Source organism: Lotus japonicus, chromosome 5 (assembly GCF_012489685.1).
Source record: "Lotus japonicus ecotype B-129 chromosome 5, LjGifu_v1.2".
Lineage (NCBI taxonomy): Eukaryota > Viridiplantae > Streptophyta > Magnoliopsida > Fabales > Fabaceae > Lotus > Lotus japonicus.
In genome coordinates this window covers 52,742,972-52,762,461 of record NC_080045.1, presented here as the reverse complement: position 1 = coordinate 52,762,461, position 19,490 = coordinate 52,742,972, and the positions used below count along the sequence as shown (strand labels likewise).

The 19,490-nt window shown below is 35.3% G+C and overlaps 1 protein-coding gene and 1 long non-coding RNA gene across 3 annotated transcripts; one reads left to right on the top strand and one right to left on the bottom strand.

The window, feature by feature from the left end:
• The first annotated feature begins 1,198 nt into the window (after nt 1-1,198).
• On the top strand, nt 1,199-2,833 carry LOC130720692 (uncharacterized). Its single transcript, XR_009013221.1, has 3 exons — nt 1,199-1,323; nt 2,089-2,396; nt 2,508-2,833. It is a non-coding gene; the product is annotated as an uncharacterized LOC130720692 (long non-coding RNA).
• Nucleotides 2,834-3,837: 1,004 nt separating this feature from the next.
• On the bottom strand, nt 3,838-17,950 carry LOC130718909 (protein ALWAYS EARLY 2-like). 2 transcript variants are annotated; one of them, XM_057569555.1, is made up of 19 exons: nt 17,763-17,950; nt 16,343-16,462; nt 15,548-15,646; nt 15,325-15,387; nt 14,576-14,653; nt 14,035-14,203; nt 12,860-13,119; nt 12,286-12,661; nt 12,035-12,112; nt 11,693-11,952; nt 8,099-8,377; nt 7,818-7,996; nt 7,429-7,711; nt 6,826-6,981; nt 5,690-5,821; nt 5,348-5,488; nt 5,049-5,261; nt 4,401-4,682; nt 3,838-4,225 (listed from the first exon to the last, which is right to left on the bottom strand). In XM_057569555.1, the coding sequence occupies exons 2-19, from the start codon at nt 16,445-16,447 to the stop codon at nt 4,061-4,063; spliced, it is 3,318 nt and encodes a 1,105-aa protein (XP_057425538.1). In that variant the 5' UTR covers nt 16,448-16,462; nt 17,763-17,950; the 3' UTR covers nt 3,838-4,060. The 2 variants fall into 2 exon arrangements, with proteins under 2 accessions (XP_057425538.1, XP_057425539.1); XM_057569556.1 differs by having other exon boundaries at nt 5,381-5,488; nt 17,763-17,948.
• Nucleotides 17,951-19,490: the final 1,540 nt, after the last annotated feature.

Sequence of the window (19,490 nt, the reverse complement as noted above, 5' to 3'; positions counted from 1 at the left end):
GTCCTCGAAACCGTTAATTTTTTGACAGAAAACTGTATGGGGACCAAAAGTGTTGACGGAGGTAAACGTCGGGGTAGCGAAATGCTATTTTTAAAGTTTGGGGATCCCATTTGCACAAATGAGAAACGTGGGGGACCAAAAGTGCTAATAAGCCTTTACTAATCTACAATTTGCAGGGCATCACTTGCGTTTGATAGTTGCAAGAATTGAGAAAATTTGTAGGCTTACAATTTTGCTCGACACTCCTAACTCTGAGAGTTTATATGTTAATGAAACGGTTGTGCTTTACATCTGTGGTAGTACGATTGAGATTCAAGCGATCTATGTCTATGTGTTTTAGATTAACAATACATATCAGGTAACCTCTTACCTAATCCTCTTCTTCTTCTGTCTTCTTTTTTCAATTTTTAATTTTATTTTACTAATCTGCAATATGCATGAAACTTCTTGTGTTCGATAACTACAAGAATTAGGAGAATTTGTAGGTTAACACCACCACGATGTGTCCCATGGAGTTGTGGTCAACTCTTGCACATGGAAACAATTCTCTGAGGTTTTTGAGGATGAAATCTATTTATCTACACTACTCAACACAAAGGGGGCTAACATCACACACGTGGAGTTGCAAGAAATGGTGGGTTCGTTGATCTAGGCTCACTTGACAAATTTTCCTCAAGGCCATCAACTGATTTTAAGGGCATTTTTGTTTTGGTGAAATAGTTTCTAAGGAAGTATTGGTTTTGTTTGAGAATGAATATTGCGTATGCCACCCACCCTTGCAGCAGTGACGGAGGTCGGAAAATTTGAGCAGCGGGCGATTTCAGAGGAAACACCGTACAATGGTTGTATTGTATGGTCATGGTGGAGGCCTCTGAAACCAACATTCCGACAAGCTGAATGAGACTGTGTGGAGAGCTCCGCATTTTCATGGACCATACAAGGGTAAGAATTTATATATTTCTTCCTAGCTAGCTAATTGATTTTTTTTTTCTTTAATTAATCAAGTGAATGCTTGCATATCATATTTAGCAACTCTCACATTGTGCTTTTGATCATCTTGTCTAATTTAATGAAAACAACATCAATAAATACCTCTAGTGATCATGGATAAGATAATTAATTGCAACATCGAGGAGTTACAACCATATTATACCATTTTTTTCTCTGTAGGGCCCTTGGCCCATCAACTTTTGGATAGAGCCTTTAGGGTTTAGGGACCACCTATGAAAGAGAAATTCAATATGGGACCTTGGTAGGAGCAAGCAAGACATTGTTGAGATTCTCCAAATTCCGAAAGTTCCTGCCTTTTTTCCTTCTTCCTGGGTAAATCATCTCTTTTTTTCTTTTTCTTCATCAATCTTTCTTTAATCTTCTTCTTACTTTCAACCTTCATTTCTACTACAAAATTCTGGTTTTGTTTCCAGATGACTTGTTTTTGTTTCCATTTCTTGTATCTCTTCCTTAGCACACAACATGGTTATGTTTGTACCTGAATAATATAATATTGCAAAATGAACAATTGCACACACACAACACAATATTTTTTACTTTTTAATTTACCTGAATATTGTGTGTTACTGCATGATCTGAACAAAGACTCAGACTCCCATTGCTTCATCATCTTCACTGAAGACCAAAACCCGACCATAAACCCCTTCTTCAACCACCACCAACAAAATCACAAACCCTAACTTTCCCAAACCACAACCAAAAAAGGGTGAGGGAAAGCCCAAGATCCCAGAACCAAACAAAAAAATGACAACCTCAAACCAACATTTCAAAACCCCAATTTAGATTCAACCATTTTAACCTTCAACCTTCAGCAAGTGTATTTATTATATGCATGTGACTTCATATAGACTAGTTTTTGTGTTCACTCCCCAAATTGAGGGGTATTAGATATTTAGATATTGTTAGTAGTAATTGTTAGTTATTAGATGGTTATAGTTAGTTACAGTTTGAAGAGATAGTTATAGTTGTTACTTTTAATTAGTTAAAACTTATAGTTGTATATAATGTAATATTCATAATTCAATACAATTGAACTACCATTTTTCACATCTTTCTATCTCAATATTTTCGGTACAGGTGGAACATGAGGAGAGCCCTTCCTATAGGGATAGATTGTAACTCAATGAAACGGGCACCGTGGCGTGATGTGGCTTTGGTACATCAGTTCATCACACAAACCTTTAATTTCAGTGAGGACGAGATTGTAGTCAATAAGGATGATGACGCTGACAACCTGCCAACCAAACAAACTATCATGCAGGCTCTGCACAACCTTACACATGATATCAAAGCGGGAGACACGCTACTATTCTATTTTTCAGGCCACAACACTACTGGTCTGTACGACCCATCTTTATTTATAAACGACTTAGATTCCATCCAAGGTATATTATTAGTTTTTAATTACTCAGTTTTTATAACTTATATGTTTCTAATAAATTTTCAAGCACACATCATATCTCGTTTAACTAATGCCATACTCAAAGTACTTGAAGAGACTCATGGTGGCCAAGTTATAAACTTGGAGCTTGCTCAAAAGGCTATGGAGAATCTTGGAGAAATACCTAGTCTCTGTTGCAGTCACAACAGCCATGCTTATGCTTCTTTTCTGGGCTCATCCATTTTGGACTATAGTTTGGTTCATGTTTCTTTATGCTTAGTTTGGTTTGCATCCAACTAACTATGAGATTTGGATTTGGATTGTTGTTTTCTGCTATTTAAGTTTTATATTTGAATTTTGTACGCACGTTCTATTAGCTACCTATTGCAAAGTATGAATCATCTCTGAAGATTAGCTTTCTTATATGTCTCATTGGCGGAATGTGATCCATGTCTGATGACTTGAGTTATAGATGACATGTTATATGTTTATTCCTCGTATCGTATAAGATCAATTTTTGAACACGCAGTAATAGGTGATAGCAAATCAGATACAGAATGTGCCCTGCAGAGCATAAAATTAGGGTCATACTAACTGCAAAAAAAGTATGACATTGTTAAAGACTTCTTTGTATACTATGTTTGAAGTTGTCATCATTATCGCAAATGAGGATTTGTAATCATGTAGGATTTGTAACTTTAGAAAATGCTACATATAAGTTGGTCATGTGAAAACAACAGTCTGACAAATATAAACCAACATTTTTCAATGATGGTCCCTACCTTTTATTTATTGTCATGACAAAAGAGTGTTAGAGAAGATTGTCTCCTTTGAAATTTAAAAAGATTTTTTCGTATCTAAATGAGTTAATGATAATTGATCGATCTTTCTTAGAAACACTACTGGAACACCAAATTTTATCCTTAATTGATGATTAGGTAAACCTAAAGAGTTTATTGTGTTAAAAAAACTCTAGTGTGTGAACATCATCTGAGCTATCATAATCGTTGTCTGATGTACATGTGCTACATGCACTTGGATAAATTTTCTCTTCTCCGGGCAACAAGGACATCATATATTCATTCAAATTATCAACAATCTCATTAGTAGGGAGTAGAATAGCACGATGTTAAATTGTTGATCTGTGAAATTGTGAAGGAATGACAAATAAGTAGATTGGACTATAGAAGTCAATAAATGACTTGAATGTGAGATTAAAAATTCATAACAAATGTCTAAACTAATTTCATCATCTACGTGTTCACTTGTGTTTCCGTCGCGCGTAGAGAATCTGTTTATTAATGCTTGCTAAAAAAGGGAGTTTGTGTTTCACTCGTTACATTGTAAATAAGGTATGAGTTACCTCATGACTTGCCCTAATTTGTAATTTCTTGAAAGATTACACTACTTTAGGAAACTGAAAAGTTACATTATAAGCGTGAAAAAGCCCAAGTTTTGTGTACTTGATTATTTAGATGGTATAATATGACTTGATAGTTAGATTAGATAATCTCACTCCATAAAATTAGCATTTGATATTTTTTACTCATCAACTCAATACTTGATACAGACAAAATACCCCGGGTGATTGGGGCGAGGAGCTCCCATGAGATATGAAACTCTAATAATACTACAGCATCCTATACACAGCTACTTCAGAGAGAAAAGTCAAGTAGGGATGAGAGCTAAAATCTGGGTCTTAATTCTTCCCATGCACATTTGAATTTCTCTGTAAATTGGAAAGTTTTGAGGACAGCATGGACGCAGGCTTGTAACAGCAGAATCTAATATCTGAACCACATCGGCTGGAGGGTATTGGCGCTCAGTACAAGTCTGCAAGTTAGACAACGTTAATTTCATTTTTGGTAGCAAGATATGTTCAGTATATGAAAGACAAGATGAAAGCACAAAGGAAGATGAAAGCACAAAGGAAGAGATATGCAGTTTGAAATTATGGCCAGTATCAGGAACACATGGCTCAAAATCACATTGGGCTTGTCTTAATTACCTGTATCATGATTAATGTAGCAACACATGAAGTGATGAGATCTGACAGAACATCCATATCAACTTTGTCAGAATCATTGTGCACTTTTGGTCCAGATGCATCATTGAGTAAAGGCTCTGGTGCACAATAAATAGACCGATTATAATAAGTGCCATTCACTTGATCTTGTGACCTGATCACAGGTAGCTTGGAGTTGGAGGCTAATCGCTGATAATCAATAGAATCTAATGCCTGCCCAATCCGCACAAAAGCATCTTCACCTTCCTTTGTCAATGATAATGCCTGCATTATAGCATCCAGAAGTGCCAAGTGTTATTAAGTAAAGAACTTGAGATAATACTTGAATGATATTTAACGTAAAAAGTGTTCCACTACAGCCTAGAGCTACCATTACATCAAACTTAATTATTACTTATGACCACTATGATCATTATAAGATTGCAGCTAAACCAACAATACATCATTGCTCATAATTCATGAGACAATTTGCGAGATCCTGAACACCAAGAATTATTTGCTAGGACAAAATAACAGAAAATTCTCCCCACATACCCAAAATGGGAGAAACAAGTTCAAATAGTCATGTAATGTATAGTTCATAATGACTGTAAAAGCAGTGGGGGAAGAGCATCCACAGGCCATCAGTACCTGACATGCAGCATTCACCATTGCATGTGCCTTTAGCCTGGATCCTTTCATGATTTCAATGACAGTTGACCCTAATTCTTGTGCTAGAGAACTATCCAATGCACTGGAAAGATGATTGTGAATATTGCAGCTTGCTTGGGGATCCATCCTTGGTGGCAGAGAGTTTCCTGTGTAAGTATTGCGTTGCCTCAATTGAACCGTAGCTTGGGAAACCTGAAAATGAAAACCAATCAAATGTTACTTCAAGGTTATAATGCAGAATGCGGTAATAAAATAAATAATCCATGGAAGCCACATGCCTGTCCACTGGCTTCCTTTAGCTCTACAAGTACCATGGCATAATGCTTCTTGAAAGCCTCAGAATCTTTAGAGCATTCCACACCATTTTGGTTTTCTAATAAGTTGTTATTTGCATTTCCAAGCTCCATTAACAGTGTCTCCTGTAAGAGCAGCCCCCGAAAAAGTCAGAGCAAGACCACATTAAACCAAGGTAAATTTACATAGAAAGATAGATGAATCATTAAGATTCATAAATACCCAAATGAAAAGGATACATGAAAGCTGAAAGTAAAACATTTTCCAGAAAAGCTGAACGTAAGAGTATAAGTTTATGTGCATAAAAAAATAAAGGGGGAAAAAACCTTCTTATCTAGAGCACTCTTTAGTTCAGAAAGTGCATTTATATCAGCTTCCTTAGCTTGATGCTGCGTCACTTTACACGGTTGAGCACAAGCTGCTTGTACACAGAGGTTATCAATGATAGCAACCTTTTCCTGGGCAACGACATGGTTATCAGCCCCCAGTATGATTTTAAAGAAATTATGAAATAAAAGTAAATTTTAGAACACATAATATTTCTATGTATCTGATATCAACATTCACCAGTGGCAGTAGCAATCTCGATTACTAATTGGGGTTTCTGTAAACATTCTCTCAATTACTGATAGCAATCTCTTTGCCAACCATGGTTAACCTATTTCTTAATCGATTAATGTGTGCGTATATTTTAATTTAAACAAATTCCTTATATAGGGTACAGATGCATTTATTTTTATTTTTAATTTATTCAAATCTTTTTATTTTTTTCCTACTTTTCTACTCACTCAAACAGGTAGGGAGATAGTTTCCCATTTCTTTCTTTTTTATTTCCATCCATCAAAACAATGCATAATTTCTACTTCTCTAGATTTTCTCTCCTCTCCAATTTCTTTTGTTGCCTTGAGGTATTTCTTTTGCTGATTTTAGGAAGTCAAGAAGATCGGTGGGTAATTAAATTCATCCAGATAATCATATTAGTGCAAAACAATGGAAATACATATGAAGGTTTGTCCATTAGTAAAAAATAAAGAAAATGTAAATCATTAAAAATAGTAAAGATGAAGATCTTCTATTATCTGTTCAAAGCTTACTGCATGACAGGGTGAGAGGGCAGAAAAATATTTAAGTTGGAACAAAAAACATTTAGAGTTTGATTTTGGTTCACTTTTAGGGTAATTTTTTTACACCATGATAAAATCACATGTTAAAACATCAATAAAGGAGTTTCACTTTAGAAGTAGCTATTTTCATAGTCAAAGTTCATTTATTGATATGATAATACATTATCAAATTAACAACAAATTATAATGTCACGTAGAGAAAGACTGTAAAATAAAAGCATAAGCATCAAAATTCAAAAACATAAATCTGAGGCATAATAATTATGAATTGATAGTTTGATACTCGTTAGCAATCTAATCTTTCCTCACTTTACTAAAGCACTTGAATAGGGGCATACCTTCACAGGTGAAGCATGCTTTTCACAACCCCCAAAACGTGAATTTCCATTAATCTGTGATTCTTTAGTCATAAAAGGGGATTTTCTCACACCAATCTGTCTCCTTAGAGCTTCTGGCATATTATCTGATGGATTTAAAGGCATACAATCAATGTCCTGAACCAAAAATTGCACATGTTAAAAACAAGTAAATGTGAAAACCATTTTCTTTCACAAATATTAAGTTTATTTTCTTCATGTTAGAATTCTAACTGGACTTAGGAATTCTGAATAGTGTGTATATGTCCATCACAGTTTAATGATAAAAGATGGTGCTACATATATAGCAATCATAAGCTTCTCCTAGAAGCTGAAGGCAGGAACCCCTCTTGAGTATTTTTCCATGCACATGGATCCAAGGATCAGAAATAATGTAGACAAAGAATAAGTGAAAGCTACCTTACTTAATACAGCCTAAATCCATGGCCCTACTTTCCTAAAATTAAAGATATCTATTAGAGCTGACAATCTGCCCTAAAAAATATAATAATACTCAAAAATTTAAACTACCTCTTCATCAATGCCTATAATTTCAAAAATCAGGAGGATAATAAATCATATTACCATGACAAATTCAACGCCAAGTTCAGGACGGTTAAACTGAATCCTGCACTTGTCATGGTCCACTGTAAGCACACTACCATCATGAATCTCTCTTGTTTTTGGGTGAAGAGCAATTACTCGCTGTCCAACATATAGTGGTGTTGCTAAATCTGTTGGAAGTCCATCTCTAACACCAATCCGTAGCTCAGTATAATGTTTCCTCACTAATTCACGATACTGTTGAAGTTTTTGTCTTTCATCACGTAGGAAGTGTTCAGAAAACCTGCGAGGTTTGCCAAGGGAACTGCAGAAACCAGTGCAATATTGCAGTGTCAGGTCCTTTACAATAAATACTTCACTGTTCACAAGATTTAGTAGAAAATCAAAGTAACCACCACTGAATTTAATACCTTTTTATGACACTCCACTCAACACGAGTTAACCTTGGGGTATTTCCTAATCCAACATGATTTAAGTACTCAATGAATTCCCTTTTGGCAAACCATGGATAATCAATTGCGCTATAAAACCATTCAAAAGTAATCCATCTACGAACCATAGGAGATGACAAGCAATTAGAAAGCTTTTCCTGCAAATTACAAAGGAATTTATTATTTAAAAAAGAAAAACTCTAAGCCCCTCAAAAAGCTTCAGAATAGAGAATCAACTTAAATTAAGAAAAAACATGTACCTTTTGGGTGGAGTGCTTATTACGTTGACTTTTCAATATATTCTCAGAAGACTTCTCTTTAGGCCTGAGTGTTCTCTGTAAACTCATCTTAAGTCTTCTTTGTTTACTTAAACCAACTTCATTCAAAAGTGGAATTTCTTCAGTTGATACTTCCAAATCTTTCTGATCACTACACAAGGAATTCTCTGGTGATTTGACTGTCTTCAATTGTTTTGGTAGGGCAAAAACCTGAACATTTTGTTTTCTTTTAATCACTGGTTTGTTTTCACCCTCTACAGCCTGCAAGACATGCATGACTCTGTTAAGCACATTATAAATGTAATCCATGCATCTTTTGAGAATAAGAGACCAGAGTATGTCAGAAATATAATCATTTATGTGTTCTTTACCCAATAGCTTAAGTTTTTGAGATAATTGGTTCATGACATGGTATCAGAGCCTCTATGACTTTGGTCTAGAGTTCGATCCTAGCCACCCTAAATTCTTCTAATAAAAAAATAGAAATTGAATTTCAGCACATGGTAGGTGGTACATTGTCAATCATGTGTTCTTTACCCAACAGCTTAAACATTTAGAATAACTGGTTCATGACTGAGTACAAACAAAGAACAGAGAGAAGAAAAAGAGACAAGGAGCTTAATGTGGTTCAACCTACACCAAACTATCTGCCTAGATGACACCGCAATGGGGCAGGGCAGGGCAGGGCATGAGTGGGTGTGGCCGTGTGGGTAGTGCTTCTCCCTTATCCGTACCAATCTCTATTGATATCTATGGCATTAATGAGTTTTTAATTTTAAAATTTAAATATCATAAAAAGAAACAGAATACTATCGCTTAATATAATATAACATTATATTTACATCATATATATAAATCATCTATAATATGATCTTATCTGGGGAGAAATGCTAGCAACACACTCTTTTGAACACTCTCTCCAACACACTTCATGTGATTGGTTTAATTTTTTAAAAGTCAACGAACTTTTTAAGAAGTGAGACAAAGGTGTTGTCTTTTTTAAAACTAAACCAACCACATGAATGTTGGAGAGTGTGTTTAAATGAGTGTGTTATTACTAGCACTCACTTTATCTTAATTTTGATATTTTTAGACAATAAAGACTATTACAACTAATGCATCAAGTTTAATCACGTATATTGTAATAATTGGTCCACACGAATAATAAATATAGCAAACTTTATCATGATTCAAGATCTTTCATCATATCATCATCATTGTCACATTAGCAAAACCATATGGGTATAACTTGTATTACTCAACAACTGCCATAGAATTCAGACGAAATTCTAGCTGATCTTTTATTGCAGTGTAATATACCTCATGATTTGAAAGCTCAAAATTCAACTAATTAAAAAAAGGCTTAAATAAGTTTTTGGTCCCTAACCTTTACCATATGTTTGGTTTTCGTCCCTTGCTGGAGCAAAGGTGGGTTTTAGTCCCTAACCTTTGCCAAAAGGTTTGGTTTTCATCCCTCCGGAGCTCTGGGTCAACGCCGGAGCTCCGGTGGCCCATGTGGCATGGCCACGTGGGATTAATGAACCCAGGTGTTAATTTTTTGTTTAAAAAAAAAATTTAACACAGTAATAAAAAATCCATTTAACCTAAACTAATCTCTCACATAAACCCTCTCTTCAATCTAATAGCATCAGACCCACACCCCATTTACCCCTTTCTTTAATCACCATTGTTTTATCCTCTTCAATTCAATAGCATCACACACAAGAGAAGAAAGTCCAGAAATATAAAATCGGTCACAAAACCCCAACTTGCAATCCCACAACAAATCCATTATTCTCCTTCCACTTCCGCACAACACAAACAGCATGGGCATCGACATAAGACGAAAATCCCAACTTGCAATGCCTTTTTCTTCATCTGCCACAAAATCTTGTTTATGGTTTGATTAGCATGGGTTTCTGGCTATTGGTGGTGGTGGTTTCCGAGGTAAGATGAAAGAAGGAGGATGAGAATGAGGGTGGAGGTTTCTGGTTGTTGGTGGTGGTTTCTCTCAAATACCTTAAACGCCTTCGTTGTGCCGTGAAACCCTGACCACCCATCGTCGTTGTCGTGTCGTACTTCCACCGCTTTTAGTTCCTCTCTCGCAGATTGTTCCCTCATGATCTCTCTCTCTCTCCCTATGTCTGTGCGTGTTAGCTGGTGTAGGTTTGGGGTTGAAGAGGGAAGGGGTTTCTGATGAGGTTGAAGAGGGAAAGGAAATGAAAATTGGTTGAAGAATTCTGGGTCCAGTACAGATCTGATTTGAGTTTTATTTTTTAGGATTAGAGTTTATTTTCTGGGTTTTGTTGAAGATGATGGATGAAGATGGTGAAGGTGATTTTTTTATAAGCAGATGGTGAAGATGATGAAGGATTAGAGTTAAAAAATTTAGGACTAAAATTAAAGATTTGATTAAATTAAGTTTTTTTTTTAATTTTAAACAATTTTTTTAAAAAAATTAATTAGGTTTTTATTTATTTATAATAAAAACAAATTCCACGTCAGCTCATTAATCCCACGTGGCCATGCCACATGGGCCACCGGAGCTCCGGCGTGACCCAGAGCTCCGGAGGGATGAAAACCAAACCTTTGGGCAAAGGTTAGGGACTAAAACCCACCTTTGCTCCGGCGAGGGACGATAACCAAAATATGGTAAAGGTTAGGGACCAAAAACTTATTTAAGCCTTAAAAAAACTGGTATATTTTACAGCACAGCTGTAAGTCCTGAAACATTGTATGGGACTATATGTTGAGCAATAAACAGTTAACAAGAAAGTAGGTTTGGCATAACAAAGATAAAAATGCTAACATGAATGAGTGTTACACTAAAGCATGATAGAATTTGAAATATATGATTAAACAAAAAAGTTGGGTTAGATCCCAAATGTAGAAAAGATGGTAGAGCCTTGTCTTTGATGGTTTGGGCATATATATGGAGAAGACATGTAGAATAATTTGTAAAAGATGAAAAAAAGGCTAGCAGTTATGGGTAGAGGAATACCTAGAAAAAGTATAGGCAAAATCATTAAGAGGACTATAGAGCTGAATAATATATTTGAAATTTTAATATATGGCACAGCATTATGGCGTAGACTCACGTATCTGAACCCACCCAGTGGAGAAGATTTTGGATAATGATAATGATGAAAAAATGTTGTTACAGTCTATAAAAAGAGAAATGTTAGCAACACAATCTTTTAGACAAACTCAATGTGACTGGTTTATTTTTTTAAAAAGTCAACATATCTTTTTAAACATGAGGCAAATGTATTAACTTTGAAAAAGAATAAACCAATCACATGGAGTTTGTAAGTGTTTAAAAGAGTGTATTCCTAGCATTCCTCCTCAAGAGAAATTTGTACAGTAGCTTTTTGTATACACAAACATGCAGTTGTTGTTATCACAGTTCATGAAAAATTGCACAGCAGCTCTTTTGTATACCCAGACATGTAGCCATTATAAGAGAAAATGCTTTTCTGAGTAGAACAATCAGTTTTGGATAAATACTTAAGCAGGCCGAACACACAAAAAGTAAAATCTGTCGAATAAAGTATTAAAGGAGTAAACTGTCTTTACCTTAGAAATCGGGGACTTCTGCTTTCTTTTCCATTTTCTATCAGCAAAGGGAACCTGCTCTTTTGATTCAGAAATAGCATTAGTATCATTTGCTGAGTCCTTTCCGAGTTTAGATTTTTTGGTGGTTGAAGCCTCAACTCCCTCGGCCACACAGAGTTTAAGTTTTTTTTTCTTATTACTTTTTGATGTTGCTTCAGGTAAAACAGACTTGCCATCTTTATCAACAGTCATTCTTTCTCCCTTCAACAGGGAAGATGATTCTAGATGGGCAATGAGGAAGAGTTCAGTAATCAATTATGCATGTTTCTCATAGTTACATTAAAAAAAAGACTTTATTCTTACCAGATTCTATTGTAGATGTTGGCATCATTAGAGACAGATCAGCCAAAGTTTGCAGAGCATTCAAGGCAGGGATTTCATCTGTTGGGTAAAGTAATTAAATATTGTCACTTAAGACTAAGAGACATCTGGAAGAAAAGGAAAAACACAGTTTGCAGAAGTCCAACCACTAACCTTGCCCCAAGGCTAAGGGAGGAAAAGGAACTAAAAGTCGAAAAAATAATTTAGGAATATATCTCGAGTGAGAGAATTACCTCCAAAGAAGAGTTTCTTGCTTCTTTTCCTCTGACTTCTTGAAGGGAATTGCTCAAGTTTCTCATTAGTAACCTCAAGATCAACTTTTTCCTTCAAAGAACTACTGCTAAGTCCTTCCTCAGTGCCACTACATGATTCTACACCATCATCAAGCTGATAGTGTACAGCATTTTCCACTTTCTCTTTCTTTTTGTACAATTTCCCCCCTTTCTGAAGAACATCAACCCTGTTCATACCTTTCATATCAGTCAAGAAACTAGTATCCCTAACATATTCTCCATTTTCAGCTCCCCTTCTTTCTATACTTCCTTCCAAAAACGCTCCATCCACAGAAACATCATGAAACTTAGCCCGAGCTGTCGCCGATATTTGGTGCTGGATGAAAAATTATAAAATATTAGTACTTCTAAATACAAATATAAAAAACAAGCAAATCATTCGCAAAGATTTCCATGAGATCCTACTTGAATGTCAGACACTTTTTCCAACATTCAGAATACACTCACTTTGAAGTAATACGAAAGAGAACAAATACAAGATAATGGTGGAAGGAGCCAGAAAACAGATAAATACCATTCTTTCCCAGCTCTGGACAGGAGAGAAGTTTTGCTCTGCTCTCCTTTGTGGTGTTTTAGAAACTAGGGCAGAGCCCCCTCTTTGTGCAGCATTGGTTAATGCCAAAGCTACATGTGCAACTTCATCATCACTAGCATCAGCATTTGCTTTCAGGCTTCTTTGATTTGGTGAAACATAATTTTCTCTATCATCTTTCCTATACGAGTAGCAGACTGGGACACGGGGTGTCCTTTTCCCAACAGCACGGGGCTGGATACCTGATTAATTTAATAACCATCAATACTGCAATCCTGTGCAGAATATTTTATATATTTATGAAAAATATATTACCAGGAATATGAGCAAGACTAAAAATTCAGAAAAACCAACGTTGCACATTTCAATATTTGGGCTTAAGGAAGTTGAATTGAAATAAGAAAGTATTCTACCTGCATGTTTTATGCCCATTGAAATACATTGGAAGGGAGAGGCTGTTCAAGCAGGGTCTAATTTTATCACTCAAACTATTTAATTTCAAAATTTTAATGGCAAGGAATTTCCACAGATAGGAAAACAAATCCTGACAAAGGCCAACATATAACGAAGATCACTCTGAAATACCAAACTACATTGAGAAAGTAATGCATAATCTTAAAGTTTAGCATACCAAATTCACACGATGATTGATAGCACTTGACTTCAAATGACAAATTCTATTTATACTAATTGGGGAAAAACTTGAAGATAAATGCTGACACATGAAAGAGGAAAGTGCACAATAAAAATTTATAACTTCCCTCTCCAATGATTTCGAAATGGTTAGAGTCTATGTATCTTAAAAGCTTACGCTGGTAAGTCAGAGGTCATGAATGACTTCTATATCTATATCTAACACTCTCATACTAGAACCCTTTTGGGATTGAAGCAGTGACAATACGTCAGCTTATTTGACCATGTACATAATTCAAATCTTTCGAAGAATGGGGGTAATAAGGATCAAACTATTGACCATTTGATCATATATGCTGTAATACCATGTCATAGATAACTCGCCTAATCTTGAACGCAAAAATTGATAAATGAAAGTTTGGGGGGGGGGGGGGGAGGAGCAATTTGTGGACAGGGAAACCACAAAAATGATTCCCTTAATGAGGAAAAAGAAATACTGAGTGAGACCATGACGGGTATTTTACCATCAAGGCGTCTCTTCTTCAATAGAGAGAGACAACCATCACTGGAAGAAATTGTCTGAGCCTGGAGAGGATCTTTTGAGACACTAAGCTGAACTTTCTCACGCTTTCGCTTTACAGGTTTTCGAGATTCCGATGCTTCATTCCTCTCCCTTTCACTATCACTCCCATCCTGTCAGTTTCAAGTCCAGAAATTTTCAACTCATAAATACATACTCAAAGCAAATTTAACATATCATGAGGGGAAAATGGCAAAATGAAACTGGATTCAGAAGAGCTCAACTTTCCAAAACCCCAATCTTTCTAAACAAACATAAAGAGACATGCAAATCCAAATTCGAGCATGAACTACATCATTTGTAAAGTCAAGAAACTTGCTGAGGAAGTAGAGATGTAATAATATACTAAAAGAAATGATGCCATGGCCTACAACGGGAAAAGACCTTTAATTTAGTTTTAAGCAGAACAGTTTCACCCATCTTTCTGAAAAAAATCTCTATTCTTAAAGAGGTTTTCGTAACAATAGGAATCAACTTGACCTTACCAGCACACTATAATGATCTGTCATCATTGCAATGAGGCCAACAACAGAAGCTGTCCCTTCTGGCAGAGATAAGTATGCCTGTAAATTAAAACTTGAAGTTTGAATGACACATAAACAGATCTACACAACATCAATAAGCCAGTTCATGATAGCCAGAAGTAAGAGATTGTAGATAAGCAAGGATACACAGACTTATAGTGAAATAATATATGGATTCATGTTGGCATAACAATTACAATTTAGTGAACAGACAGCCATGGGTTGATATCTGATAATCTCATCTAAACAAAAATAAAGAAGAAGCAGATGAAGGAAAAGTGGAAGTGCGAGAAACAAAAGCCAGAGAGCTTCCATAGGTACAGATAGAACATCGATAAATCAGTTTGTAATAAATATCATCTAACTTTTCTTAGCTAAATCAGTTATGAAACAAACAAAAGAGCATGCATAAAGACAATACCTAATTTCTTAACCTAAAGCCAGAATACATACAATAAGTATAATGAAACGTGACTAGAAAAGTGGAAGTGCGAGAAACAAAAGCCAGAGAGCTTCCATATGTACAAATAGAACATCGATAAATCAGTTTGTAATAAACATCATCTAATTTTTCTTAGCTAAATCAGTTATGAAACAAACAAAAGCGCATGCATAAAGACAATACCTAATTTCTTAACCTAAAGCCAGAATACATACAATAAGTATAATGAAACGTGACTACAGACTAAGCTACTTTAGTATTGATTTACCCGATTTAAATTGTAAAGAGCTTCCACCATTTCAATGGATCTATTACGTACAGCCGATGCCACCTAGAAATAAAAATAAATTAATAAAAATGGAGAATAATAACAAGAAATGTATAAAAATGGTGATGGTGATGATAGGAAGATTAAAGAACAAGCCCTAATATCCTCAAATTTTCAAACGAAAGAGTAAGAAACGAGAGATATAGCGCAAACAAAAGCATACCTTCTTCCACTCTTTCCCATACTTCCTGTATGCTTCATAAAATCGCTGTAGTTCCTCTTTGCTCCACTGAGATCCCAATTTATCAGACAACTTTTTCTTCTGTGTATCAATAAGGATTAAAAAAATTGAGGCTTAAACACGTGATGACATCTTGCTCATGTTCAGGGCACATATTGAAATTGAGAGCAATTATTATGTATGATGCACGGATACTCCAAAATCGGCAACTTATTTGCATCATATCCACATTGACTATCAATACTCGTATGATACACTTGTTTTTGTATTTTTGGCATATTCCCGTTTTTGTTTAGTGAGTACCTACCATCCTTGAAGGCATGTTTTCCAAAAAATACAAGATACAAATTCAAGTCCCTTTGTCATTAATTTCCTCCCTCAAAGCATAGTATGACTCTTGTAGTTGTGCTTTCTTCAAAATAATTGTACAAAATGGCAGAATTTAACAGACATGTCCATTTTATGTAAATTTATATCGTGTACCCACGTATTCTCCAAAAAAAATATTGTATTTGTGCATCATGATATATCAGATACTTGTATCCCAACCGGTGAAACATAGTTTATTTGACTGTAAAACATAGAAAGTCAAATACACAAATAATAACACCAATGTTATTCCATAAGTAAAACCCAAAAACTACCACTTAAACTCCTTTGAAAACCTTTATCACAATTTTATACCATGAAGGACACATTGCTATGTGCTATTTGTTGTGTCCTATGGCTTCCAGTCTCGAAATAGATTAATAGAAGTGCTAACAAATTGAGACATACCCGTAGCTTGTATTTATTTGAATTAACTCCATCTTTCTCAGGAGAAAGATCATTTGAATTTGAAAGCCGCTTATTCACACTTCTAGATTTCTTTGTCGGTGCCATTGAACCTTTATGTATCTGAACCAAAAAAACAGTCACAGCCAGTGATATAAGCTCAGTTAAAACTCAACTAGTAAGCTGATTAATAATGCATAGTAAAAACGGAGCTCATAAATTTCTTTTGAGGAACATTTAGTTAACATGGAGGCTAGAGACAGTAAAAGTTCCTTCAGCCTTCCTTTTCTGCTTTTCCGCCACAAGTAATAAAGCCCAATCATTAACATTATTTGCATGTGTCTCACTTATATAACTGTTTGGTAGTATTTGGCACATAAACAAAATGGAATGGAACCAATTGTACTATTATGTTCCTCTTTGAAGAGTGGAGCAAATATGGACCACTCTTTTAACCTTATATACCATTCTGTTCTATTTCAAAAATAGAACAAACAAGGAACAGAACACACATCCATCCTATTTTAACTGACCTTTGAATGATAAGGACTAACACACATGTAAGGGCACACACACTAAGGATCCCACTGAACAAAAACAAATACAGGCAAAAGCTCAACTGCATCATATCATATCAGGCATTTGCTTTTGCCATACAACCAAGACTCTAATCACATGGACAGTTTCACATATTGGTGGTCTTTTATTAACAAGAGAAATGATATCAACACACTCTAACTTACTCTTTCCAATGCATTTAAAACTCATAGGAATCCACTAAACTATATAGGTCCTACTCCCTATTTGATGGGTACCACTTTCAATCTGATAGGACCCACATGAGTGTGCTTGATAAGTGTGTTGCTAGCACTCCTCTATTAAGAAAAAAAAGACAGATAAATTCAAAGCAAAATACAGTCATCCCGCCTTCCCCCAAAAAAAACCTAACCAGTTTAAGACTCTACGATGCACCTGACTTCGAAACTAAAACGACAAACAGCAAATTTAATTCGCCGCAAGATAAGCAAAACCAATCAGCAACAAAACAGTATATAATCGAAGCACATCTTCGCGTAATCACATTGAATTCAGCAATTGACTTCGCGAGTCGCGACATTGAAACCATACCGCGAAGTCGAAAAAAACAAAAAAACATGAACCCTTCCCCCTCACCCGCCTCAAAAGAGAAAGGAACACGCCTATTCAAAGAGAAACAAACAAATTCCACCAGCATCAGTCAACTAATAAACAAACAACCAGCACCATCAAACAGCTACCAACAAAAACTGCATTATCATCGAGAAAAACCACAATTCAACCAAATCAAGAAAATATCATAACGGAAATCTCTGTTCTATTTACCAAATTTCAAACCCTAGATTACAGATCAGAGAACGAAACTGGTGAGTTCTGTGGCTCTTACCGGTGATAGGGTTTGATCGATTCCCGCTGAAGCTCGCTCGCTCGGTGGAGAAGAGAAGTACAAGCCAGGGTTTAGAGAGAGAAAGAATGTAGAGAGAGAAAGAGAGAGGTGAGAGTGCGTTGCCGCGAAACTTGAATATAAAGGTGTACTACCCAATCAGATTTTTGTGTTTCTTGCGACACTGCAAATCAACGATGAAACGCGCTCCAGGAGGGAGAATACAGATTTGTATTGTCACGTCATCTACCGTACACGTCAATAGGTTGATCTTATCTATGGTCCAGGTTTCGCGCTTGATTCAGGATTTCAACCTTCAGGTGCAGAGGATTATGTTTGAAATTTTGGGAACGAATCTTGCAAATTGTGCCCCTAGATTTTAGGTATTTGTAAATATGACCCCCGGTGAAATCCGCAAGTTGCAACTTCAATTTTCTTCTATCTTTGGTTTTTGTTTTCAAAGTGTTTTTTATTGCACTTTTGAATTAAAAATTTAGAATCCAATGTGTGTTTAATGCAAAAAAATATTTTTTCGTACTATCTAATAAATTATTACTTGTCCATTAATTATAGGTTCCTTGGGAAAGGGGGTTTTGAATGGAAAAGGAGGGAGTTATATTTTGAAAAAAAAATTAGAAGAATAGTAGTATATTTTTATAATAAACAGATAAAATTATCATATCATAAATTTTTAGGTAATTTCTTTGGTACTTACTCAAAATAAATGAGTTTCATACCTTTTACTTTATTTTGTCATGATTTCTTTAATAACAATTTTTTTAATTTTGCAACTCAGTCCTTTATAATAATGAACTGAATGATATTGGACCCTTTCATTTTTTAAGGGTTTTAGAGTAATGCCCTAAATTTTATTTTAAAACGTATTAAATTGCATTCTGTTTAGTCAAAAAGTAAAAAAATATCTCATCTCATTTCTTTCCCTCCAAAAAATGCCCTCCCAAGAGAACACTAAAGGCTACATTTTTTAAAAAGTCTCTCAATTTGACAATTACTTTTTTCTTTGAAAAAAAATTAAAAAATCATTAATAACATTATAGGTTGAAGATTCTTTTATGTTTGAATTAGAAACATCCACATTTTAGTGAGATGGAGAAGGATTGAGGTTGGTTGATCAAATTTTATTTTGATGTTTCAGTCCACGAGGGTAATGTTGCAGGCTAGGATATGGTGGCTCGGGATCGATTTGGAGAGGTTTTGGTGGTGACGACAACATATCCCTCCTAGGTATATCTCCGATTTTAGCAGAGGTTTTGTTGAGTATATCTTTGACAAATGAGTTAGGGCCAGGTTCTATTTACTTCAAACGAATTGTCTTCAGCTTTGCCCATGGCGGAAGAAGCATTCTCTAGGCGACTCTTATTTAACTGCAACGAGTGTTTAGGATTGTCGTAATTTTATTTCAGTTTTGACTTGGTTACTTTTTCCCTTATTTGTAGAAGTGGCAAACAATGTTGCTGATATTTTTGGTTGTTGGAGGTAATTTTCGTACTAGAGCTATGTTGCCTATGCATAACTTTTGGGATAGAGGGTTACACCTAATTTTATTCCGATAAAAGATATAATTAATGATGTGATAGAAAGAGAAAGTGATTGAAAATATAACAGTACGTGAGTGAATCAAAACCTTTTGAAATATCACCTAGATTTTAGACGGTAGTAAAGATAAGAAATTAAGAAAATTATACTAGTATTACTTTCTGTTTATAGGAA

Excerpts from the sequence above, each read along its gene's own strand:
- LOC130718909 (XM_057569555.1), bottom strand. The coding sequence starts at position 16,447 with ATGGCACCGACAAAGAAATCTAGAAGTGTGAATAAGCGGCTTTCAAAT. Across the intron at positions 15,647-16,342 it reads CAAATAAATACAAGCTACGG|AAGAAAAAGTTGTCTGATAA; the intron begins GTATGTCTCAAT and ends ATTGATACACAG. Across the intron at positions 12,113-12,285 it reads CAAGAAACTCTTCTTTGGAG|ATGAAATCCCTGCCTTGAAT; the intron begins GTAATTCTCTCA and ends TTTACCCAACAG.